The sequence below is a fragment of the Mobula birostris genome, chromosome 9 (genome assembly GCF_030028105.1).
Source record: "Mobula birostris isolate sMobBir1 chromosome 9, sMobBir1.hap1, whole genome shotgun sequence".
NCBI lineage: Eukaryota > Metazoa > Chordata > Chondrichthyes > Myliobatiformes > Myliobatidae > Mobula > Mobula birostris.
In genome coordinates, this window is record NC_092378.1 from 32,559,374 (window position 1) to 32,586,745 (window position 27,372).

Consider the following 27,372-nt stretch of genomic DNA (forward strand, 5'->3'; position numbering starts at 1 on the left):
GCTGACTACAGGGCTACGGTAGAAAACTTTGTCACATGCTGTGAGCAGAATTATTTGCAGCTTAATGTGAAAAAGACTAAGGAGCTGGTGGTAGACCTGAGGAGAGCTAAGGTACCGGTGACCCCTGTTTCCATCTAGGGGGTCAGTGTGGACATGGTGGAGGATTACAAATACCTGGGGATAAGAATTGACAATAAACTGGACTGGTCAAAGAACACTGAGGCTGCCTACAAGAAGGGTCAGAGCCGTCTCTATTTCCTGAGGAGACTGAGGTCCTTTAACATCTGCCGGATGATGCCGAGGATGTTCTACGAGTCTGTGGTGGCCAGTGCTATCATGTTTGCTGTTGTGTGCTGGGGCAGCAGGCTGAGGGTAGCAGACACCAGCAGAATCAACAAACTCATCTGTAAGGCCAGTGATGTTGTGGGGATGGAACTGGACTCTCTGACTGTGGTGTCTGAAAAGAGGATGCTGTCCAAGTTACGTGCCTTCTTGGTCAATGTTTCCCATCCACTACATAATGTACTGGGTGGGCACAGGAGTACATTCAGCCAGAGACTCATTCCACCGAGATGCAGCACAGAGCGTCATAGAAAGTCATTCCTGCCTGTGGCCATCAAACTTTACAACTCCTCCCTTGGAGGGTCGGACACCCTGAACCAATAGGCTGGTCCTGGACTTATTTCATAATCTACTGGCACAATTTACATATTACTATTTAACTATTTATGGTTCTATTACTATTTATTATTTAGGGTACAACTGTAACGAAAACCAATTTCCCCCAGGATCAATAAAGTATGACTATGACTAGGGTTTCTGCTTATTATATACCTTTGAAATACCTTTCCTGGGTGTCGAGATCTCTGAGGATCTAACCTGGTCCCAACATATTGATGTAATTATAAAGAAGGCAAGACAGTGGCTATACTTTATTAGGAATTTGAAGATATTTGGCATGTCAACAAATACACTCAAAAACTTCTAGTTGTACTGTGGAGAGCATTCTGACAGGCTGCATCACTGTCTGGTATGGAGACGCTACTGCACAGGACCGAAAGGAACTGCAGGAGGTTGTAAATCTAGTCAGTTGCATCTTGGGCACTAGCCTACAAAGTACCCAGGACATTTTTAGGGAGCGGTGTCTCAGAAAGGCAGCATCCATTATTAAGGACCTCCATCACCCAGGGCATGCCCATTTCTCACTGTTACCATCAGACAGGAGGTACAGAAGCCTGAAGGCACCCACTCAGCAATTCAGAAACAGCTTCTTCCCCTCCGCCATCCGATTCCTAAATGGACATTGAATCTTTGAACACCACCTCACTTTTTAAAAAAATATACAGTATTTCTGTTTTTGCACATTTTTTGAATCTATTCCGTATATGTAATTGATTTACTTGTTTATATATTATTATTATTATTATTTATTATTTTTTTCTCTGCTAGATTATATATTGCATTGAACTTCTGCTGCTAAGTTAACAAATTTCACGTCACATGCCAGTGATATTAAACCTGATTTTGATTCTGAAATGAACTATTCTTTTCCAGCCATTTTGAGGACTAAGAAGAGAGAGCAAGTGTGGTGAGCTTCACACGTTGCTGGACCATTGTATAATTTTTTTTTCATCATGAATGCTGTCTTCTTTGATTTAAAGTGTACCAAACTCCAAAGTTACAGGTATAAAATATGGCAAATAAGATCGATTGAAACAGATATTTGGATATTTCACATGTAGAAGTAAAGGGCTAATATCATTTTAAGGCCTCATTAGAAAATCGATTCGATTTGAGCTGAGGCAGCTGGAAACACTGACACCTGCACTCAGCAAAATGAGTGTGGCATTTGAATAGGTATTCCATAAAGAAAATGTCTGTAGTTCACAACCAACAAAAGATTTTAGAATGTGCAAACTTCATTATTGACAATATTCCCATTTTAAACATTTATGTTTCAGATGAGCTTCAATCACCCATAGTAATACTTTCTCAATGTACTGGTAACCAACACTACTTAATCAGCTTTCTGGACGTTTCATGATTGTTTGTACAAGCTTATGGTACTCTTGTTAAAAACATGACATTCAATATTACAAATGTGAATTGTATTTTGTTGGCTCTGTCACCCCAAGGTTCTGCGGGCTGCGTTAGTCTAGGGGTAGATGGTCACTGCCCCCGCTGAACTGGTGAAATTCATTTGTGTGGATGTTGTGTGGTATTTTCCCCTGTTACAAATCAGTACCACGAAATAACAAACGGTACACCATTTGCAATTAAACGATTGAGTTTTATAATTCTTAATTTGACTATAGGGTTAGTAAAGAAAACAAAAAGAAAAAGGGCCCATTTTAAGGAAACAGTCTAATGCTCACATTGGAGCTCACAATTTTCCTGTCTGTCCATTCGTTCTCCATCGATTTCCCCCGGGCATCATTGACTCCCGACTCCATTCCAAGTCCACTCCGTCCTGTAGTCTATGACCTCTCTGTTCTGGCATCTTCTCGCTCTATCTTCTGCTGAACAAAAGCCTGCGAATCCCTTGCTCTAGGGCACACAAGAAAGAAAAACCTCCCCTCACTGGACATCGCACATTCCAAAGATCCCGTTATTTCCAGTCATAACTCAAACACTGCTGCTACAGAGAAACCATTACATTAGCAGTGAAACCTTTCCCAGGACGTTACAGCTCTAAGGCATTTTGTGATGCTTGGTGATAATTAAAGATGCTATATGAATGCAATTAAACTTAAATTATAAGACACTGTTAAGCATTTCTCCCTTTCCTCCACTTGATCACCACCACGCTGTTCTTGATTGATTCACATAAGATCAGGTCCATTGTGATGCCAGCAGCAATCCAGTCTTCATTTCTTTGCAGTGATGTTCTTCAGTAATCAATTATACTGGGTGTTCATGGCCAAGCATTTAAAAAGGCTGTAACTGGTCTGCTCCCTACATCAATTCTGCTACATCGTCTACCTGTAATAATCTTTCATGCATTAGCTTAAGTATCCAGCTTTACTGCAAAATATTCAAAACCTCTGCTTCCATTTCCCTTCGAGAAATATTTCCAAAGGTTTATGACCCTTAGAGAAATAATATTGCCTAATGTCTGTTCTAATTGAGCAATTTGCACATCCATCCTCTGATGGCCCCTTGGTTTCCTATACTGGCTTCTTCCTCCTCCTTTTAAGTCCTGGTGAAGGTCTCGGCTGAAATGTTAACTATTTATTCCCCTCCATAGATGCTGACTGACTTGCTGAGTTCCTCCAGCATTTTGTGTGTGTTGATCAAGACTCCTTTGTTTATATTTAAGTCAAGTCCCCTCTCACTTTTCTAAGTAGGAAATGGAAGCCTAACCTGTGCACACTTGCTTCACAAGATCTGCACAATCCAGATATTAACCTAGTAAACCATTTTTGAGTTGTGTCCAACACATTAGTATCCTTTAAATAAGAAGATATGCCCAGTTCTCCAGAAGTGGTCTTACCAATACCCTTTATAACTGAAACATAAATAATCCTATTATCAGTTTCCTGTGACTAACCATTCTATCTGTTCCAATTGCTCTGTTGTACCAATTCCAATGTTATCTCCCATGATCTTTTATTTTCAGCCATAGCCTTTGATCAACACTTTTTAAGATGCCTTTTGGAAATAAAAGATAATGTATCCACAGGTTCTCTCTCCTGTATACGCAGCACATCTTACTTCTTCAGAGAGTTCCACAGAAACATGTTGACGGTCTGATTACCTTGAACTTTTTCAAATACGTTGCTGTAATAGCTTTGAACAAAGGAGTTTCGATTTTCAATCTGATGGAACCATTACTATATCTAAAGAATTCTGGAAAATTAAAACCAGTGCATCACCTATCTTCCCAGCCACTCTGCATTTTCTTTAATATTGCTGCAATCTTTAACTTTTTCTTAAGCATAGGTGGTGGGTTGGTTCCATGGGATTTTTTTTCTCCTGGTGGAATGCAGCTATTTTGTGTTTTCAGGAAGAGCTCTTGCCTGTGTGCAACTCCTCCACTGACTAATCCCTTAATCTAATTTGCCAGTTCATTTTAGCTAATTCTGCCCTCTTTATTGTTCTTAATTAAATTTAAAATAATGGTCTTGGACCTTTTCTTTCACCCTCAAAAGGACTGTAAAATTTAACCGAATTATTATGACTGGTATTTAGCAGGGCACGCATGATAAGATTATTAATTAATTCCATCACAAAGAACTCTTCATCTCGACTACCTTTCCAATCTATATGTTGATTAAAGTTAATCATCATTATTGATGTGCCTTTCTGATAAGCTCCATTATTTCTTTCTTTATAATCTGTGGTGCCATGTGATTACTTTTAGGGGATCTCCACACCACTCTCACAAATGAGTTTACAAATGACTTCCTGTCTTTATTATTTCTTGTCTCTACCCCCACCTGCTTCTATATTCTACTTTCCCAAACTTGGGACAATGCTTTTTATTGAGCAAACACCATCTTCAATTAACAGACTTCTCCAACTTTTCCTGGCTTTGTAAAATATTTAAGTCCCAATCAACGTCATCTTGCAGCCATGCTTTATGCAGATTATGCTTGTTTATTTCTGTTTGCTCCTTCTTTTGTTTTTATGAGGCTCAGGTGAGAACTTAGAGATTATCACCTTTTGAGATTCTGCTTATTTTGATGTATTGCTCCTCATGCTGCTGTTTTCCCAAGATGGTACCAATAAGTGGCGGCTCTTTGGGTGCAGCTCCGATGGGAATTATTAGATGTTCCAGTTTAAGACTACAATAACTAAACACAATATGGGTAATTCAGTAAGCAACATCATTGTAAGACATTTTTAAAAATCTATCAATACTCGAAAATGGAAGTGGGGAAGATGCGCTAGTTTGCAGGTACGATTAAAACGCAGAAGCTTTAAATCTCCCACTCCCAACTATGTACAGTGTCTGGAAAATAAAATTGAAGACCTCAGAGCAAGATTGCAGAGGCAGAGGAACATCAGGGACTGCTGTGTACGAAATAGTGAGCCCTGATGCCTTCCCTATCATTGCAAGGAATTTCAACCAGGTCAGCTTGAAGAGTTCTCTGAGCAACTACCACCAACATACCATCTATGGAAACAAGAGCAGTTGACCACTGTTATACCACTATCAAGCACGCTTACCATGCCATCCCACACCCACAGTCCAATCAGCTGGCTGTACTTCTACTCCCAGCAAATAGGCAGAGACTAAAAGACCACAGCACCGGTGTATAGGACCAAGAAAATATGGTCAAGGGAGGTAGAGAAGCGCTTACATGACTGATTTGAATCACCGGACTGGACGATATTCAGGGATTCATCTTTGAATCTGAATAAATACGGCACAGTTGTCACGACTCAATCGGGAACTTCTTTAGGAGTTGGCGAAGATTTGGCAGGATTTCTAAAACTTTGAAACTTCTAAACTTCTATAAGATTTGTGGTGGAGAGTATATTGACAGGTTGTATCACAGCCTGGTATGGAAGCACCAATGCCCTTCAGTGGAGAATCCAACAAAAAGTTTCTGGGCTTCTCTGGAAATGGCTTGTTAGCTCCTCGCTAACAAGCCATTAATATCATGCTCTCTTCTCACTGCTGCCATAGGAAGAAGGTAGAGGAGCCTCAGGGCTCACATCACTAGGTTCAGGAACAGTTATTACCCCTCAACCATCAGGCTCTTGAACTAAATAGGATAACTTCACTTGCTTTCAAGGACTGTTCATCTCATGATCTCAATATTTATTGTTTATTTGTTTATTATTTCTTTCTTTTTGTATTTGCAGTTTGTTGTCTTTTGCACACAGATTGTCTGCTCAAGTGGTGTGGTTTTTCATTGATTCTATTATAGTTATTAAATCCATTATAGATTTATTGACTATGCCTGCAGGAAAATGAATCTCATTGTTGGATATGGTGACATATGTGAACTTTGATAATGTTTACTTTGAACTCTAGCATGTATGTATGAGTGTGTGTTTTTGAGAAAATACCCAGACCAAAAGCTATGAATGAGCCAGGAGATGCACAGTCTGCTGAGGGCTAGATCTCTGGCATTCAAGACTGGTGATCCAGAACTATACAAGTAGTACAGAAGGCTATTTTAAGGGTAATAAACAATTCTGATTGAAGTTAGAGACTGAATCTGACGTATGTCAGCTCCTTCAGGACTTGCCAGCCATTATTACTTTCTACAAGGTGAAACCTAATATCATGAATGGCTGTGATGGTTCACTCCCAGATGAGAATTTCTTTTTAATGTACGTTTTAAAGGGTGAATAAAACTACACCTGTGCGAATGCCTGCAGCATCTGGTAACCCTGAGATCTCTATCTCAAAGGCCGACATCAGAACATCTTTCATGAGGGTGAACCCTCACAAGGCATCAGGCCCTGATGGTGTACCTGATGGGGCACTGAAAACCAACTGGGAGTGTTCAATGACATCTTCAATCTTTCACTGCTGCAGTCAGAGGTTGCAATTCAACAAAAAAGCATCCACTGCATAGCCTGAATATTTTGCTGTAGAGGTCTAGGCAGTACAGTAAAACTCCAGTAATCCACCATCTGACAATTCATATATCTAAAAGGAATGGGCATCTGACTCAGTATGTGATGTTTGTCATTTCTCCTTTCAACTCTCCCAGGCCTGGTTCCTGCATTTCTTTTCAATTGGTGGTCATCAATTCAATCATCAAGGCACCAGTTCCTACATTCTCTTTCCACTCCCTTGGTTCCTGTGTTCTCTTTCAACTTGGTTCACTGGAAAATTTATGCTAATACTGTGCAAGGGTCAGAATAAATTATTTCAAATATGTTGGCATAGTAATATAATTAATGTCCAGTAGTGTGCCATGTTGGATATCTATATTAGATTTTCAGAGTTTTACTGCACTTTGGGTTACAAAAACAAAAAAAAAAGTTTGTTAATTAAAAAAAAATTAAGGAATGATGCATTCTTCAGATTTGTAAGAAAGCCTGTGTCAAATCTGTTTGCAAAATGAATAGGGTTCTGTTTTAAATATTTCTTCAATTTGCTAAGCAGCCTTTCTAAATAAAATTATTTAATACTGGATTGCTTTCACTAATTGTTCAATAATTAATATGCTGGTAAGTATATCTAAATGATAAGAGTACAAAGGCTAATTTGTTGCTTATGGACCTTTTGGGCTTTTTGCAGTATAATGTTGTTGAGGGGCCATGCATAAAACAAATGTTGGGACCCTATGAAATGGTGTTTTAAGGTGCCTTTTTAGGCTTGTTACTTGTAGCTCAAGGAGCTTGGATAAATAGCATGTGGTGTGGCCACTGATGTGGTTTGGTATTTTGTGACGTGACTGACTGGTGATTAGATTTTGTTGAAAAAGGCATGGAAAATCTATAGTTGAAGTAATCTGGTTATGCTCATCTGAGAACCATGACTAAAGAGGTATATACCTGGAAATTAGATAACTTTTGGGTACACTTTTATGCAAGAACTAAGAATAAATTAAAACCTCTCATTGATGCACATTGGAACAGGTTTAGAATTATTATCAAGTATATGATGTTACTTTTGAAAATGAATGTATGCAGTCTTGTTTAAATGTTATCACATGTTTTGTTTCCTTTTTCTCTTTAACAGTTTAACTCGGCTGGAGCAGTTGAAAGCCCAGCAGGGAGTTGAATCACCAAACTGTAGTAACAACAAAGCTGTTGATATAGTACAGATGTTGTTCAAAGCTGAACATGAGTATAATAAGGTGAGTGTGATTAATACTAATTGTAGATCCAAGTAAAATAAGGAGGAAATACTTAGTAGTTTTGGCTCACAAATAGAATTGGAATTAAATGTTTATTTTGTTTTCCAGCTGCAGGCAATTACCTTTCCTGATCAGTCTATCACTGAGTAAAACAAAAGTAGCTAGTACGATATGCAGCCAGCATGATAACCATTCCTATAAATGTCATGCGTTAAATCTGCAAAGTGTTTCATGGTCTGGCATTGCAAGAGTCTCAGTTTGCAAAGCTGAGCTTTATTGACCTAGACAGTTAATGGTGGCCAAATAATGCTTACCAAGTAATAATCTGAATCTCAATCTTCCTGCAAGTTCTCAATTCCTATGGATCTGGCTTGGAAAATTATTTCCTTTTACTGCATCCTGATACCTGCTATGCTTAATTTTTGCTCATTTTCACTACAGATAATCAATCCCTTTAAATTGTGTGGATGTAAGGATTATTGTAATAATATTGATGTATGACACAACTTCCACCAAATTTTGTAGTATAACTTTATAGTGGGGAAGTATTAAGACAGTAGAAACAGACAAAGTGTAACCTGAACAGACGAGTGCTGAATGTAGTACGGGTTGTAAAATCTTGCAAAAGCAGGTGCATCTGATTCGACTGGGAGCATCATACTGTGCATGCAGTAAATCAAACTGATGGGGCTTCTTGTCTTCCACCCTCATATTAAATTATGGACCTCTGTGTTGCCTTAAATTCATACAACCTCTTTCTTTCCATTTCCTTTAACCTCACTGGTCCTTTGTATATACCATCTTTTTAAAAGCTCACTGGGCTTCTCTAGCTTGTAAAATCTGCAGTTATTAGGCAGAGAATTACATGTAAACTTCACAGCATACTTAAAGAATCTGCCATCTGCTCACATTGGGCGCCAGTGCAAGTGGGAGTGGGATCTGTAAGAGCAGCTGTAAAGTTCAAAGCAAAGTTATTGTCAAAGTACATATATGTTACCATATACAACCTTGAGATTCATGTTCTTGCGGACATACATAGTAAGTCCAAGAAACGCAATAGAATCAATGAAAGACCACACCCAACAGAACAGACAGACCACAATATGCAAAAGACAACAAACTATGCAAATACAAAACAGAAAAACATTAATGATAATAAACAAATAAGCAATAAATATTGAGAACATGAAATGAAGAGTCCTTGAAAGTGAGTCCTTAGGTTGTGGGAACAGTTCAATAATGGGCAAGTGAAGTAATCTCATCTGGTTCAAGAGCCTGATGGTTGAGGGATAGCTGCTCCTGAACCGGGTGCTGTTGGGTCCTGAGGCTTCTGTACCTTCTTCCTGATGGCAGCATCGAGAAGAGAGCATGGCCTGGGTGGCAGGATTCCTTGATGATGGATGCTGCTTTTCTGCAACAGCACTTCGTGTAGGTGTGTTCGATGGGGCAAAGAATTTACCATGATGGACTGGGCTGTACTTTTTCTATGATTTTCCATTGAAGGACATTGGTGTTTCTATACCAGCCTGTGATGCAACCAGTCAAAGTACTCTCCAGCACGCATCTATATAAAAAAAAGATAGCTTTATATAACATGCTGAATATTCACAAACTTCTAAGAAAGTAGAGGCGCTGTCCTTCTTACTTCAAAATTGCACTTGAGTGCTAGGCTGAGGACAGATCCTCTGAAATTATAGCACCGAGGAATTAAAATTTTCTGACCCTGTCTACCTCTGATTCCCCAATGAGGAGTGGCTCATGGACCTCTGGTTTCCTCCTCCCGAAGTCATTAATCAGCAACTTAGTCTTGCTGACATTGAGTAAGTAGTGTTGTTTGGGCTCCAATTTCAATCTCTCTCCTATATACTGATTCAATGCCACCTTTGATTCAGCCAACGTCACCAAATTTTAATATGGCATTGAGGCTACACTTAGCCTCACAGTCACAAGTATAAATTGAGTAAAGCAAGGAGCTAACTACACAGCCTTGTGGTGCACTGCACTAATGGAGATTGTGGAGGATTTGTTTTTGCCAATCCCTACTGACTTGGGTCTGGAAGTGAGGAAATCGAGGATCCAATTGCACAAGGAGGTATTGAGGCCAAGGTCTTGAAGCTTGCTGATTAGTTTTAAGCGGATCAAGAGCATCTGGATATATGCATGTTTGCTGTCCAGATGTTCCAGGGTTTAGTGAAGAGCCAATGAAATGGCATCTGCTGCGAACCTGTTGTGCCAGTAAGCAAATTGGAGCAGATCCAAGTCACTTCTCAGGCAGGAGTTGATATGTTTCATCACCAGCCTCTCAAAGCACTTCCATCACTGTGGTTGTAAGAGCAACTTGATGATAGTCATTGACTATGTTCTTCGGCATTAGTATAATTAAAGCCTCCTCGAAGCAGGTAGTTACCTCAGACTGCAGAAACGAAGGTTTAAATATGTCAGTGAACAATCCAGCTAGTTGGTCAGCAAAGGTCTTAAGTACTCTACCAGGTACCCCATCTGGGCTGGATGCTTTCTGTGGGTTCATCCTCCTGAAGGATGTTCTCACATCATCCTCAGAGACTGAAATCACAGGGTCATTGGGATCTGTGGGAGTTCGTGGATTCCTCCATGTTTTGACAGTGGAAGTGAGCATAGAAGGCATTGAGTTCATCAAGGAATGAAGGCTTGTTGTCACCTATATCGCTTGGTTTCATTTTGTAGGGGTTAATAGCATTCAAGCCCTACATTGCCACACTGCACATGAGATGGCCTTCCAAAGATCATACCTGGACCTCTTTCATCTTTTTTGTTGCCGGACCTGAATGCCTTAGCAGATTATGGATCTCCTAGTACATCCAGGGCTTCTGGCTGAGGAAGACTGAATGATTTTGTGGAGACACTCATCTACGACTGTTTTTATAAAGTCTATGAGAACCGTGGCTTATTGATTCAGATCCTTGAACACAGTCCAATCCACTGACTCAAAGCAATCCTGTATCTGCTTCTGCCTCTCGTGCCTACCTCCTGTTGTCCTTATCTCTGGAGCTTTTCTCTTTAGCCTCTGCCTGTATGCAGGTAGGACTAGGTCAGCCAAGTGATCAGTTTTCCTGAAATGTAGTCTAGTCATGGAGTGGTAGGCTTCCCTTATCATAGTATAACAGTGATCAAGTGTTTTGGAACTCCTGATGCTACAGGTTATATGCTGCTAATAATTGGGCAGAAGGAGGAGACGGGCAGGCAAGGAGATAGGGTGAGAGAATGATGGGGGGGCACATAATGCCCTCTTTTCTTCCCTCCCCTCTTTTCTTTCTTCCATGGCCTTCTGTCCTCTCCTATCAGACTCTCCCTTTTTCCAGCCCTGTATCTCTTACACCAATCAACTTCCCAGCTCTTTACTTTATCCCTCCCCCCTCCCAGTTTCTCCTATCACCTTGTGTTTCTATCTCTCCTCCCCCCACCTTTTAAATCTACTCCTTATCTTTTTTTTCTTCAGTCCTTATCAAAGTGTCTTGGCCTGAAATGTTGACTGTACTTTTTCTCCATAGATGCTGCCTGACTGTTTGTGATGATTTGAAATATGTTGGGGTGGGCTGTTTCTTGTTTGGTTATGGTGGCATTCAGTATCTTGAGTGCCTCATTAATGTTAGCTTTTAGTGGTATGTAAACTGTAAGATGTAAGATTGAAGGTGGAATGCTAGCTGTAAGATGGAATGTGTATCTTTATCCATGTATGAGAATGCATTAAGTCTGCCATAGGGAATTGTCTCCAATTATCTTTGACTTCCTTGACATTGGACCAAGAATTTTTCTGTTAACTTCAACTAATAACTTGTGTGCAACCACCACTCCTTGTTAAAGGATTCTAAAGGAGACATTATCTACTCAGAACTGGAATAAAAACAAGTCATTCTCAACACCAAAATATTGCTGTTCTAAAAATATCAAATAATTCAGTAGGGAAATAACTGGTAATATATTAAATAAAATATAGTCTAAAGCAAATAACCTAATGATTTGGTGTATTTTCCATACCAAACCCTTGTGTTGGACTCCTTCTCCCCACTTGGTTTCTCTCTCTCTTTATGTGGCTAGCCTTCCTTATGCATATAACTTCATGCTTTAACCAGTCACCCTTACTACTTACACTCAGTGACTGAGCATACATGGACATCTGAGATAGATTATCCAAAGGTTCACAAATGTCTGAGAAATTTGACCCCATTCCTGAGAATACACTCTTTATCCTGAGGCAAATTCTTGACTCCATTCCATTGGAACAATCTCTCAACTGCTAGCCTGCCCATGCTTGTTAATGAGATCCCTACTTTTTATATACTTAATTGAATAAAACTATGCTACCCAGTGCCTTTCTTGGGTATTTCTTATATTCTTGTTTCAGTATAGTTAATCTAAAGTGCATTACCTTTGAGGTAAGTGCATGCTTCCTTAGATATGAAACCAAAAGTAAAAGCTTTCTTTTTATTCTTCTATCCTTGCAAAAAATGAACTTGCCATTGAAGCTATCGTTGGCTCATTTAATCTTTCTTGAACGTTATGTTAAACCAATAATGGAAACATTTCTGTAAATATTTGTCCATTTTCACCTTTGCTTTATTATCCCTTTAGTAGCTTGGGTGTCCAGTATTGTGTTCCCTCGACTTCCCTCCTGAAGCCCTTGGATCTTGCTGATGCTGAGTGCATGGTTGTTGTTGCGACACCACTTGTGATGTGCATCATAAACTAGGGGGCATAGACATCGTAAATGGCAGAAGGATTATAGGTGAGATAAGAATTTTGTTTCACCCACAGTGTGGTAAGCTCCAAAACTCATCACCTCTGAAAATATGGTAAAGACAGAAACCTATTCACACATAAACAAGGCTTGGAAATCTATATGAAGAGCAGTGACCCGCAGAAGTACAGACCTAGTAGAGGAAAATGGAAATATGTTTTGACACACCTTAAATAGCCTCTTTCCGTGCCAGAAATTTTTTGTGATATGAAAATATCAAAAAGTAAAAATGATCTATAGGGATAAGTAATAATTAGTATGATGAAAAAAAAAACTGATGAAATGTTGCAGGTGACATATATTGGAGTGGTGAAAAGGGTTCTGTGCATGTTAATATAGGAGTGTTACAGGCATGAAGGAAAGAAATTGAATGAGTTACCACATCTAAATAGTCAAGATTACAGATGAACAAATCAAGTTACTATATTAAAAATGGCAAGTACAATAATAGTTTCAGTACGCTGGATGAACTCTTTCAAATTACTGGTCTTTCAACTGAAGCTATAAGCATTCTTCAAATCCTTCCCCATCTTTCATTCTTCAGTCCTGACGAAGGGTTCCGGTCCAAAACGTCGACTCATCTTTTCTAACTGATACTGCCCGACCTGCTGCGTTCATCCAGCGTACTGAAAATGTTGCTTTAATCACAGCATCTGCAAATTATTTTGTGTTTACAATAATACAGTTCATTTCTGGAGTACTATATGGAGTACCACTTTCATGTCCAATCCTTATCAAATTTTTACAACCTTACACTCCATGTCAGTAAGAGATTGATTGTGGACTTCTGGAAGGGGAAGTCGAGGGAACACACACCATTCCTCATTGATGGATCAGCAGCTTCAAGTTCCTGGGTAACAACATTTCCGAAGATCTATCCTGGGCTTGACATATTGATGCAGTTACTTAGAAGGCATGACAGCAGCTATATTTTATTGGGAGTTTGAAAAGACTTTATATTTCACCTTGCAGATTTCTACAGATGTATCATGAGAAGCAGGGTTAACTGTTTGTATCACTGATTGGCATGGAGGGATCACACACAGGATCAGAAAAAGCTGCAGATAGTGTGAATTCAACCAGCTCCATTATAGGCACTAACCTTCCCAACACCCATGTCATCTTCAAAAAGCGATGCCTCAAAAAGGCGGCATTCATCATTAAGGCCCCCTCACCCAGGCATGCCCTATTCTCATTGCTACCATCAAAGAGAAGGTACAGCAGCCTGAAGAAATATTCTCAACTTTTCAGGAACAGCTTCTTCCCCTCTACCATCAGTTTTCTGAATATATAATTTAATGTAGTTCTCTGTAGTTCTTTTGAATCCATCACCGGTGTGGAGAGGAGGAGCCTGCTGCATGGGCAACAGCTTGCTCTACTACCCTACCTCTCACATAGATGCAATATAAGACACAATATCTATAGTCAACCTCGACCAGTGGAGGGCCTCAATTTATAGCTTTTTTATTGTTGTGTTTTGCAATGTACTGTTGCCACAAATCAACGAATTTTACGACATATAGCAGTGATATGTAAACTGAAGTAGCTGATAATGATATTTAAGTTATTGGGATTGGTTACTATTGTCATGTACCAAGATGCAACGAAAAGCTTGTCTTGCGTACTGTTCATACGGATCATATCATTACATGGCGTATTAAGGTAGAACAAGGTAAAACAATAGCAATGCAGCATAAAGTTTAACAGTCTAAGTGCAATGCTGGTAAACAATAAGGTGCTAGATCACAGTGAAGTAGATTATGAGGTCAAGAGACCAACCTTTTGTAATAGGGAACTATATAATAGTCTTACAGCAGTGGGGTAGAAGTTGTTTTTCAGTTTGGTGGTATGTGCTTTCTGGTATTTGTATCTTCTGCCTGATTAAAGAGTGGAGACGAGAGAATGTCTGGGCTGAATGGGGTCTGTGATTATGCTGGGAACTTACTGAACTTACATGTTACTAAGCTCTTTATTTCCTTTCTGTTGTACAGCTTATCGTTATTTGATATACGACACACTATGATGGTATCATCAGCAAACTTATTTGTGGAGTTAGAACAGAATCTGACCACACAGTCATGAGTGTACAGGAAAAAGAGAATGAAGCTGAAAACACAACCTTGTAGAGCACCAATGTTTAGAATAATTGTCTTAATAATTTGTTCTTAATTTTTGTTTCAGGTCAAACAATCCACTGAACCAAAACAAATAACTAGTTCCAGTCTCGTTCCTGACAATTCAAACCTGATCAAACCAATTCCCATTAAGTTAACTGATATTGGAACAGATGCTCGTTATCAACAATCAAAACAACAAGACAAGGTATTTGGTTTAAAGGTCACCAGTTAGATATTAGTGCTGCTTGTAAAATTTATGAGTTAGAAAATAATGCTATTTTGTATTAATGTGATATTTGTACATGATTCTTATGGTTGTTTGCAGAAGATCCCTTGTCTCAACTTTCTTTTGCATTATTTTTATTTTATTGAGGTTGTCAGCTTCCAGCTTTATTATCATTGGGCTGAGTAATGGTGGCTTTGGCTGGCTGTCTTGAATGCAAAAGCAGGTCTTCAATAAATTTCAGACTTGTGTAAGCCACCTGATGCCACTTACTCAGCAGTCTCTGTTAAAACCCCTTCTACATCTTTTCCTCATTTATATGGCTGCATTTAAATGTATACCACGTTCCTTCAGACTACTTGTGCAGGCACTTTAGCCAGCTACTTTTCAGTCTGTACTGTCTTACAAATTCCCATACTATATTAAAAAGGAGTTGTTAAGTACTGAATACATAAGAAAATTTTTAAAGAGACTAGGTTTGTATTGCCAGTCTTTTTGGAAGTCTATCCTTTGTGTTGATAAGTAATTAAGACTGATCATGTAGCACTCCATTCTGACTCCATGTTAAATACTACTTGTATGGTTGAACTCAAAAAATACTCTTCTTGATCATCACTTACATTAGCTCACACAAAACTAAAGTAAATGTGTTTTTCTGTCCTTATTGTGTTGCCTCTTCTGAATATGGAAACGTTACTCTTTATACAATCTGTAGTTATCTACTGAATGGCCAGACATAACTTTTATCATAATAGTTATCTGTGCCTATTCCCTTGTCTTTTTAAGGGAACAGTGACATATATCTCTGGGATGATTTTGTTTCACCCCCTTTTTATCTATTACACTCCTGATTTAACTTGTATCAAGCTCATTACTTTTGTCATCATTTTCTCTTTTTGAGGGTAGATGCTATTAACTTATTAGCATAGTCCCTATAAAAAATATAGAAGAATATTCACCTTAGCTGTTATTTGTCCTTGTATTCGATTTTGTGTTGTTTGTACATTTCATGCTTCTTACCACTTGTTTAATTGTTCTATTACTAGTTATTACTGAAATATTAGTATTTTCACTGGTGTGACTTCTGTCTGATGTTTTTCTCTCCAGATTTCCTTTGTCCCTCTAATTGTCTTTTTAATATAGTTCTGCATTTTTGCACCTTCATATTCTCTGGCTACATCAAGAATTGTGATTGGATTATATTTTGAAATGCAACTCCAAGCCCCCAATGATGTCCACAGTTTTTGTTCAGTTAGCTGAAGTTTTCCATAAACTTCACTAATTTTGTTAATAGATCCATATGATCTGAAGAAAAGGAGCTAAGTTTGTAAATGTAGAATGTTTAATGTTAAACAAGTAGAATGCTGAACGACACACACAAAATGCTGGAGGAACTCAGCAGGCCAGGCAGCATCTGTGGAAAAGAGTATAGTCGATGTTTCAGGCTGAGACTTTTCACCAGGACTGGAGAAAAGAAGGTGAAATTGAGTTAGATGGTGAGAGGAGGGCAGGAAGAAACACAAGGTGATAAGTGAAACTGGAAGGAAGGGAAGGTTGAAGTAAAGAGCTGGAAAATTGATTGGTGAAAGAGATACAGGGCTGGAGAAGGGGGAATCTGATGGGAGAGGACAGAAGGCCATGGAAGAGAGAAAATTGAAAGGAATGGTGAGGAGCACCAGAAGGAGGTGGTCAGGAGGTAAGGTGAGAAAGGGAGAACGGAATGGGGAATGGTGAAAGTGGGGGAAGGGGAAGAGATCGAGAAATTGATGTTCATGCCATCAGGTTGGAGGCTACCCAGCTGAAATAATGAGTGTGGCCTCGTCGCAGTAGTAGCAGAGACATGCCAGGATGGAAGTGGGAAGTAGAATTAAAATAGGCGGCCACTAGGAGATCCTGCTTTTTCTGGTAGGTGCTTGGTGAAGCAGAATCACCAATATACTGGAAGCCACTCTGGGAGCACTGTGTGTTCCTTCCTCGCTCCCCGACTAACTCTGACTCCTCCTCTTTTTTTTCCAGACCTAATGAAGGGTCTCGGCTCAAAACATTGACTGAACTCTTTTCCATAGATGCTGCCTAGCCAGCTGAGTTCCTCCAGCACTTTGTGTGTGTTGCTTAGATTTCCAGCATCTGCGGATTCTCTTTTGTTTGTAAGTTAGACAGGTGTCTGACAGTTGTTGCTGGGCCTCAGCAAGGTAAAGATCAGTTCACTAGGCTACTGCAGCACCCCTCTTACCTACGGGTTTGATGGTAAGGTTGGGATTAGTGCGGGGAGCGTGGAGAGCAGAGCATTCGGAAGGAGTGAGATTGGAATTGAAGAGAGGAGTGGTGAAGTTGAGACGATTGATGTTCCATTGGCAGTTAGCAATGAAAAGATCAACAGCAGGCAGAAGATCAGAGTGGGGCCTTCAAGAAGAGCAGGAGGGTTGAAGACAGGAGAAGGGGTCATTGGTGCGGTATGGAGAGTCCTTGCCAAAGAAGTAGGCACGGAGATAGAGGTGGCGGAAGAAGAGTCGTCATGGTGGGCGTGGAACTCACTGTTCCTTTCCACCATTATGATTTAGCTATTTTCCTGATATTGCTGCTGTGTTAGCATTCAATTTCAGGACCTTATTTCCAATACTTCTAGCGTTACTTCAGATAGAATGTACATTACTCTGTTGCCAATCTCCATCTACTTTTAGGCTAAGGAAGTCTGACTTTCTGGGCACTATTGGTATCAAATTGTGAGTATCATTTGGCTTGTAGTCAATCTCCTAAGTTTTCGGGTTTCTTCACTACTGCCGTCAGCTATCTAGATAAACAATTTTCAAAACTTCTCAAAATGTTCCTCACAAGTCACTTTTGTCCTGCGTGGCTCAGAGTCAGTCTTGCCCACATTAATCTTCATCATTCATTATAATACAAATGAAATTTGTAGCCAGATGCCTGCATGAGAACTAAACTCATCAAACATGGAAACGTAGATTAGGCCATACATCCTGAAGCTTGATCCGTCATTCAGTAAGATCATGACTCTTAATATACATCATTCACTTTCCTAGCCCTTCTAACACCATCTAATTCCCATGATCCCCAAACATTTATTGAAGTTACTCAAACGTGGTTTATCCACAATCCTCTGTGGTGAAACATTACAAAGATTTGCAACATTTGATAATGTAGAAATTTCATAATGCAGGCTGCTCATTCATTAATTCTACAAACGTTTGTAGATTAGCCACTTACAGAAAGCAGATCTCTATACACTGCAGCACGGTGGTGCAGGTAGTAGAGCTATCATCTCACAGCTCCAGTGACTTGGATTCAATCCTGATATCTGGTATTATAGGTGTGCAGTTTGTGTGTTCTCCCTGTGTCAGCATGTGCTTACTCTGGGTTCTCATATATCCCAAAGGCTTGCAAATTGATATGGTAAATGGTTACTATAAATTGCTCTAAGTATGTAGCTGGGGTAATAAATGTGGTGAGAATTAGTTTGGATTTGTGAGGAATAAGGCAGCATGTACTCAAGTCAGTTGAAATATCCTCTTTCTGTGTCATCCAGAAATATCTACCTTGTCAGTCCCTTACAGAATCTTTCATCTCATTCTTCTAAATTCCACTGTGTAGGCTGGCTTAGTGTAAATATATAAGGGAGCAGCAAGGGGGTGATGAAACATTTCATTATTTTAACTCTGAGGAAAACAGGGAGTCCACCATGATCTTAGCCAATGCATATCTCTTAGCCAGCATCCTTAAAATTGATTATCTGGTCATTATCCCTTGTCTACTTAAAAACCAAGAATAAGAGAGATGCAAGCCGGTCCAGGACATAAGGCGCCTTCAGCCGACTTCACCATTCACCATTCAATAAGCTCAGGGCTAATTTTTTTTACCTTAATGCCACTACCCTCACATTCCTTGATTCTTCTAATATTAAAACATTCTCATTCTCTCTCTCTCTCTCTCTCTCACTCTGTCTCTCTCTCACACACACACACACACACACACACACACACACACACACACACACACACACACACTTACTTCTACCTTTTGTCGTGCTCATGAATTCTGATTCTTGATGTTTTGTTCTGAAAGTTTAAAGATAGCTTGGACCTTGCAAAGACCTGTAGTAACTTCTTATAAAGAATTTAATGCGTTTCACTCAGTCTTGTTTTTGATATAGGTTCCATCTGTGTCCTCTGTAAAAATTGTCTTTAAGTTTGATTAACAGGCACTTTTTGTACTACTTCATCCTTCAGTTTTTTCAACATTGTTCTCATTCCAGAAAATCTGCTATGCACTATATTGCCTTTATAGTAATAGTAATTTTCTCTGTTGCTTTATCTTATTTTCAACAGTTTGTTTCTTTCACAAGATGTTTTTAATAACTTGTGTAATCTCTGATTTAATTATTTTTTTCTGCACTTTTGTTTTACTTTTAGGTGCCTGTATTTTGGTGTGTCAGTTGCAATACCTTTTACGTTAATTTTTCACAGATTATTTTGACAGTCTGCTGTGCTGCTTAAACAATCTTTTTATTACGCTGTCTGAAAATTTTCAAGTTTTATTATGTCTTTTTAATTGCTACTATGTACCTGATTGTATCTTATTCTTTTCAGAAGCTGTAGTAGTTTACTTGATTTGTATTGAAGTATTTTACTAACATTTCTACTTACTGTTTCATTATTTAATATATTAATTTCTTTCCCAAATGAAACCATTGCTGCAAGTATTTTTTCTATTTCTACCTTTTATTTATTTCTTCCATTGAATTGTTATCATTAATTATGTGTTTCTTTTTATTGAAGATTGCAGAACTAGGAGGAAAACAGTTGAATTTGGTGGCTTTGTTTGGTACCCAAGAAAAACCTGCTTCAAAGGATATTTTAAATGAATTACAGGAATCCAAAAACAAAGCTTTCAGTCGACCAGCTGTGGTGCGTTCTTTGTCTTATGAGGAGCCTCGGAGACTGCCAAAACATGAAATTTCACAATCTACTAAAAAACAGTTTTGTCCTGCTGTTCAGAAACTGATGAGTCGTGGGGCTGATCTTCAGCCCGTGTCTGAGTTACCGGAAAATTGCCCCTGTAAAAGTCAAAAAGAAAAAAGTGTTGGCAAATCATTAACAGGACTGTTACAAGGGCACTCTTCAATGGGAAATGTTTTCCCACAGCAAAACTCTTTAACTGAAACTGGTCCTTTCTTCTCCACTGGAACTTGTAACTTACTTCAAAATCTACATCCTACCCAGACACAAGTTCCTACATCTTGTGCTTCTACAGTGCAGTCTGAACTTTTATTATGCAGACCTCAGAATGGGTCTCAAACACAGCCTATTGCTCTTCCTCATCGTACCCATCATAGCTCCAGCCTGCAACTTCATCCTAAAGCATTGACTTTGGACCAGACAAAGAGAACTTCTGTGGTAAATAGTGGCAGTGGTCAAGCATCTGATATTATATCTCCTCATGAGTTACTTCAGAAGCTGCAGATAGTCCAACAGGAACAGCAACAACATTTTGGAAAATTGACTCTTGCAGCTAAATTTTCGGCTCAACCACTACCTGTGGTCAATCAGCCAAATTGTTCTTTGAAGCCTTTTAGTTCTCAGGCAGACAAAACTATTAATTCACAGAATCATAACGTTTTTCAGGTAAGAAAGCACAAATTGGATGAGAATTGAGTATGGTTCTATGGAGAAGTAATCAGATGTTTTACCAGAATTGTTAATGCTACAAAGATCTAATTTAATCAAATAACTTTTTAAAGAAATTAACAAATGTGAAGAAGAAAATTTGAAGTAACAGTATGTGAATGAGTTAAGTAGTGTTGTTGTAAAGCCTCTGAACTGGACTGGACCAGGGAGTGGATCTCCTGGTTCATCCATGGTTTCCAGTTTGGGAACACTATAATGATTCTTTGGTATACAGTTCTGTACACTCTAACTGATCACATTGGTGATAATGGTGACATATTGATATTCATACTGACTACCCCTGATCAGTGCCTGCCTTTCCAAATGTCCATGAGTCCTATCTCTTAGGGAAAATACTAGAGAAATCCGAATTCTGATATAAGGCTAACTGGTTTATTCATGCTGCCCTTCTTCTGTAAAAGAACAAAATGAAATGTCCTCCAGTTTTCTGGTACCTATCCTGGGGCTAATGAAGGTGCAAAATGTCCCCATCATGGTTCTAGTTATCTCCCCCTCCCCCTTAATACCCATAGCAACCTAGGGTAGGTCTCACATGTCCTGAAGGATTTATCAACTATTATGTGTCTTGTGACATTTGATATCTTCATAATATTGACCTGCTCCAGATTATCCATGTGTTGCTCGATAAACTTACTATCTTTGATTTCTTTCTCCTTGGTGAATATAGATGAAAAGTATTCACTTGGGACCTCGCCCACATTGCCCAGCTCTGTACATAGTTTTCTCCTTTGCTCAACTCTTTCCTTAACAATCCTGTTTCTCCTGATATATTTATAGAATTTTTGTGTTGCTCTTTAATCTAAGAGTGTGTTATGGTCCTTTTTTGACATGCTAGTTTCTTTCTTACATTCTCTCCTACACGTTCTATATTAGTCGAGAGTCTCCCTACATCTGTCCCGCTGCCGTCACGTTTTTGAACTAAACTGAAAATCCTTAACATTACTTAATTCTAATTTTCTCTTTCTCATCTTATGTCTAATGCCAGTATATTTATTTTGTGTCAGTTATGTATAATTATATTTACGTAATTCATGTTTATTTAAGTTTGTAAACATGTCAAGCATAAGTAAACAAAGTATTGTGCTGCTGCTGCGAAATTCTAATTTTCATGACCTTTCCACCCTGGGTATGTAAACCTATTATACACTGGTTATCTATGCTAATGACAAAAAATTTAAAGTCATACAACATCGATGCAGGCCCTTTGGTACAACTAGTTCATGCTGACCAAGAATCCCATTTGCACGTTTTTTGTCCATATCCTTCTAAAGCGTTCCTATCCATGTATCTTTCTAAGTGTCTTTTAAATGTTGTTAATGTACTTGACTCAACCACTTCCTCTTTCAGCTCATTCTACTCATTGACCATCATCTGAGTGAAAAAGTTGCTCCTCGGGTTTGCATTAAAGCTCTCCCCTCTCACCTGAAACTTCTGTACTCTAGTTCTTGATTCCTCAGTTCAGAGCAATGCACACAACCTTTCTTCCCAATCCTTGCCCTTCATGATCTCTTATCACCTCCATAAGCTCACCTTCATTCTTCTACCTTCCATTGAATACAGTTCCAGCCTACTTCACCTCTTCCTATAATCCAGACTCTTGAGTCCCGGAAACATCCTTGTAAATATCCTCTGCACTCCTTGTAGCTTAAAGACAACTTACCAACAGCAGTTGACCAAAACTGAACACAATATTCTAAATATGGCCTCACCAACATCTTGTATAAGTGCAACATAATATTGCAACTGTGATATTTGTTATCCTAACTAATTAAAATCAGTGTGCCAAAAGCCTTCTTTGCCACCCTGTCTACTTGTGATGCCATTTTCAGGAACTATGTACTAGTATTCCCAAGTCCCTCTGTTTTGCAACATTCCTCAGGGCCCTACCTTTCTCTGTGAAAGTCCTACCTTCCTTTGTCTTCTGAACTACAACACTTTGCATTTAAACTTGAACATGAAGTTTTACTGATGACTCACAAGAAAACAATATGACCAACAGTAAATTGAACTGTAGGAGTCCTCATGAACTATAAATTGTAAAATTACTCTTGTGTATTCAACAACATTTGCTGCTTCTGCTTTGAATAAATTAGTAAATTAGTTTATTATTGTCACATGTACTGAGGTACAGTGAAAAATTTGTCTTTCATTTTGTTGATACAGATCAACTCGTTACAACAGTGCATTGAGGTAGAACAAGGAAAACAATAACAGTGCAGAATAAAGTATTACAATTAGAAAGAAAGTGCAATGTGAGTAAACAATAAGGTGCATGGTCATAGTCAGGTAGATTGCCAGGGCAAGAGACCATCTTTTTATACCAGGGAACTGTTCAATAGTCTTACAACAGCAGGATAGAGGCTTGTGGTACATGCTTCCATGTTTTTGTATATTCTGCCTAATGGGAGGGACTGAAGAAAGACTGTCAAGGATGAATGGGGACATTGATTACACTGACAGCTTTACCAAAACAGCAAGAGGTATAGACAACATCCATGGAGGGGAAGCTCTGTTCTTTTTTTTGTGTGACGTGCTGTGCTGCATCCACAACTCTGCAATTTCTTGTGGTTATGGGCAAACAATTTCTACACCAAGGTGTGATGCTTCCAGATAGGATGCTTTCTGTGGTGCATCGATTAAAAATTGGTAAGGGCCAAATTTCTTTAGCCTTTTAAGGAAGTAGAGGCACTGTTGAAATCTTTTGGCCATGGCATCAATCTGCTTGGACCAGAGCAGACTTTTGGTGATGTTCACTCCTTAGAGCTTGAAGCTCTCAACACTTAACCTCAGCCCCATTGATATAAATAAAAGCAAATACAGTATCCACTTGAAATGAATGATCAGTTCTTTTGTTTAGCTGACATTGAGGGAAAAAGTCTTTGTCTTAGCACCATGTCATTGGCGCTCGATCACTTTCATGTACACCAACTCATCGTTATTTAAGATTGGTCTAAAATGGTGGTATTATCTGCAATTTTGTGATTAGGTTTAGTGTATATCTGGCCACACAGTCGTGATTGTACAAGGATTAGAATAGGGAGCTGAGGACATGGCTCTGTTGATCATAATCATGGAGGTAGTATTCCTGCCTATTCTTGCTGACTGCGGTCAAATGGTCAGGAAGTCAAGGATCCAGTTACAAAAGAAGATGCTGTGAGCCCCAGTTCGAGTAATTTGGAGATGAGTTTGCTTGGAATTATGGTATTGAAGTCAGAGCTGTAGTCAATAAAGCATAGTCTAATCTGGATACTATTGAGAGGGCAGAGAATCTTTCAAATTTCCTAGCATGTAGTTTTGTGAATTGACTACATTCAAAGAGATGAGCACAGTGGCTTAGCTAGTAGAGCTGCTGACTCACAGCTCTTGCAACCCAGGTTCAATTATTAATTGGCCCTTGTAAATTTGCCCTGAGTATGCAAGTTAGTAGTAGAGTCTGTGGAGGAGCTGATGGGGGTGTGGGGAGAATAAAATGCATTAGTGAGGGTGGGTGCTTAGTGATTGACTTAAATTCACTGGGCTGAGAGGCCTATTACCTTGCAATATGGTAAACTTCTGAATATTAAAGAATGAGGAGACTTGCAGACAGCCCAACAAGATGGTGCTGGGGTACAACATAAACTATCACCTTATTAATTATGTCCATTGAGAGTTCTCAGCGATTCAGGAACAGCTTCAATGGACATTGAAGCTGTAAACACTACCTCATTTTTTAAACAAATATTGTTTGTTTTTGCAGTGTTTTTTAATCTATTGAATATACATATACTGTAATTGATTTATTATTATTTTTTCTTCTATATTATGTATTGCATTGAACTTCTAAGTTAACAAACTTCACAACACGTGCTGGTGATAATAAACCTGATTCTGATTCTGATCTTATTAAAGTTAGAACCAGCTAGAGTGGTATAATGATATACTCCTGATCCTATTTATTATGTGGCTCTACTTTTTTTAAGCATACTTCCACATGCCTAGACCTATTGGCAAATCACAGAACTTGGAAAAATCAGACGGATTGAGAGAATATTAAAACTAAGAGAAACTGGGAAGGGAATAACAAACCTTTAACAAGGTGTAGTTCATGACAATTAAGAAAAACAGTTATAAAAATAACTTTTCAAATTATTATGCACTTGTAATTTTAGTGGTGATCCATTTATTGTTTCTAACTACAATTTTATTTTAGTGTATCTTTTAATTGTGTTATCTTTCTTTTTCTGACTAGGTAATTTCACCACAACGTATTCCAGCAACAGTGGTGCCATCGCTATTGATGTCACCTATGGTGTTCTCTCAGTCTGCTGTGGGAAAGCCAATGACAGATGCAAATACCATGCCTTTACCACAGTGTGATACCAAACCAGATACTAAACCACTGCATAGCTGTTTGCTTCCGTCTGTACAGGTTGCAGAGCAAACAAGTAAAGGGCCAAATGTGCTTACCAAGATTCAGTTACAAGAAACTCTTTTGTACCTGTTGCAGGTATAAGTCTTTCAAGTTAAAACTTTTGGAGGAAGAATTGCCCTGGTCGTTGTATATAGTGACCCTGTAAATGAATTTAGAAGTCATAGCTGAGAAATAGGATTGTGTATCATCCAGTTGTTAAACACATTCGTACCATTTTTGGTACATTCAAGTTCACCTGTAGCAGAATGTGTTGCAGAACGTTTCTAGAAAAGCTAAGCCTGAAGTTGTGTCAGTTGCAAACACAGAGCACGCTTTTTTTTTGTTAGCTTGTCTGATGTGTCCTTGAGGTCATTTCTGCCCCTAATTATATAATTACATGCATAATGCACGTTTCCATCCATCTCAATGCAGAAATCTCCATGTTGCAACCATGTGTAACAGCCTGGGTTACATTGCATTACGAGCACATTGTGCTACTGGTGTACAGAACCTTTCTTCTAGTTTTTGTGTCCTTGACCAGAATATGCATATCCTCGAGAGTTAACATGGGAGCTGCAATCCTCTCCCTGCATCTATGCCTCCTCCATACAGCCAAAGTGTGTACTACTGCTGTTTGGCTACCTGGTGCTCTTTTCCAAATTCAATGCAGAGATTTGCAAAGTTCTCAATCACCCTGACTCTGTTTAAAACTGGAACTTAGCTAATTTTGTGATTTTATTTTTACTGAAGATTTGATTTGCTAGGTGAGTCATTTCTCAGAAAATAGTTTAAATCCGAATTCTAAGGCAATACATTTTGCTATTTTATGAATCCAGACAGAAACAAGCACAGCAATTATTTTGCTGTCATTTGAAACATTTGCTTTCAAGTCTGTAGCAATTAAAAAAAAAACAAATTCTACCATCCCATTTGGGATTTCATTTGGCCAGATAAAAAGAATTTTGTTTAAACTTTACATGGGTATCAGTCTAACTTCAGAGTTAAAAAATCACTCATAAAACAGAACTTAGCTGGTTACTTCTTGTTTAATAATAACTAATCCATTGTTAAATTATCAACCTGGATAATTATGACCGAGTCCCAACAGTTAGATTAATTTATAGTTACTGTTTTACCTTTCGTGATCAATCGTGAATCATAAGTGGGTGAATAAAATCATATCATAACCAATTTAATCTTGTGAGTAGATCTGAGAAACTTCCTTACAGTAGCAAATGTGAATATTATTTGACATTAATCTAATGGAAGCCTATTAAAGATGAGGTTTCTTCGACAATCTTAATTTCTTGGACTTTCATGAGATCTATCAGCCAATTGGGTTCACTATTTCAGTTTATTTAAATTTATCTGTTCTGTATGAGAGGTTCATATTCAAAAATTGCTGCAATTAATTTTGAATCTTCCTTTAAATATTTAATTTTGGATAACCTTTAATGCATATCTTTTTGTAATTTTGTATTTCAGAATGATCCCAATTTTGTGAATGTCATTTATGAAGCTTATCTCATCAGCCAGACAAACACTGCAGCAGAGAAGTAAATTTGAAAGTTTGGATACAAGATGTAAATGTAGATTTATTTTGATGAAGATGATCAGATGGTACTTTGCTAAAGATGTTCTTGCTATTTTTTAAGAGTTTTATTTTTGAAACTGTTGTCTTTGCTTGAGCTACTTAAAGTTCTACTTTTCACACTGGATAAAATTAATTGCTGATCAGGCTTATTTTTAACTATGATTAAGATAATTTAAAGAAGAATTGAAATTTCTGGTGAACCAATTACAACTGTACACTACCATTCATGGTAAATCAGTGTTGTATTTTTTCATTGAACAAATAAAATGCAATATCAGTTTGTCATTGTACCAGCTATGAACACCTATATTGGTACAGTGAAATTTACCTTTAATTGTCTAATGGGAAATAAATGTTAGTACTATTACTTCTCTTTCCATCTCACTCCATTCCTAAATTACAGAGTAAATCCCGTAAATTTTTCACTTGAACAGTCAGTACACTGAGCAAACTTGACGATTTTCTGTTCTAAGAAAGAAAACTGAGCTTCTCCTTTCTTTTCCTATAAACTCCGTACTTCTGGAATAACTACAGTAAATCTTTGCAAAGACTTCTTAAAATATTTCCATCTTTTCTTCCTAAAATATAATAACCACAACCAAAAATAATAGTCTAGTTGTGTTTTATAAAAGTGCCCAATTACTTGTTTACTTTGGAGGGGCAGTACAGTGGCAAAGCATTTAGTGCCGCTGCCTCACAGTTCCAGCAACCAGGGATTGATCCTGTCCTCAGATGCTGTGCAATTTGCTTGTACTTCCTGTGTCCCTGTCGGTTTTCACTGAGTATTTTACTCTATCTGTTGC

The 27,372-nt window shown here is 38.5% G+C and overlaps 1 protein-coding gene across 3 annotated transcripts in view; it reads left to right on the forward strand.

Annotated features, from left to right (window-relative positions):
* Positions 1-26,923, forward strand: part of dcp1b (decapping mRNA 1B) — a 70,534-nt gene extending 43,611 nt beyond the window's left edge. For 2 of the 3 annotated variants that reach the window (XM_072267753.1, XM_072267754.1), the window contains 5 exons: positions 7,652-7,769; positions 14,725-14,865; positions 19,677-20,522; positions 24,814-25,071; positions 26,461-26,923. In XM_072267753.1, the coding sequence (XP_072123854.1) occupies positions 7,652-7,769; positions 14,725-14,865; positions 19,677-20,522; positions 24,814-25,071; positions 26,461-26,535 (1,438 nt within the window). In that variant the 3' untranslated portion in view covers positions 26,536-26,923. The remainder of the gene's footprint in view (positions 1-7,651; positions 7,770-14,724; positions 14,866-19,676; positions 20,523-24,813; positions 25,072-26,460) is intronic. The other variant, XM_072267755.1, reaches the window with a different exon arrangement.
* Positions 26,924-27,372: the final 449 nt, after the last annotated feature.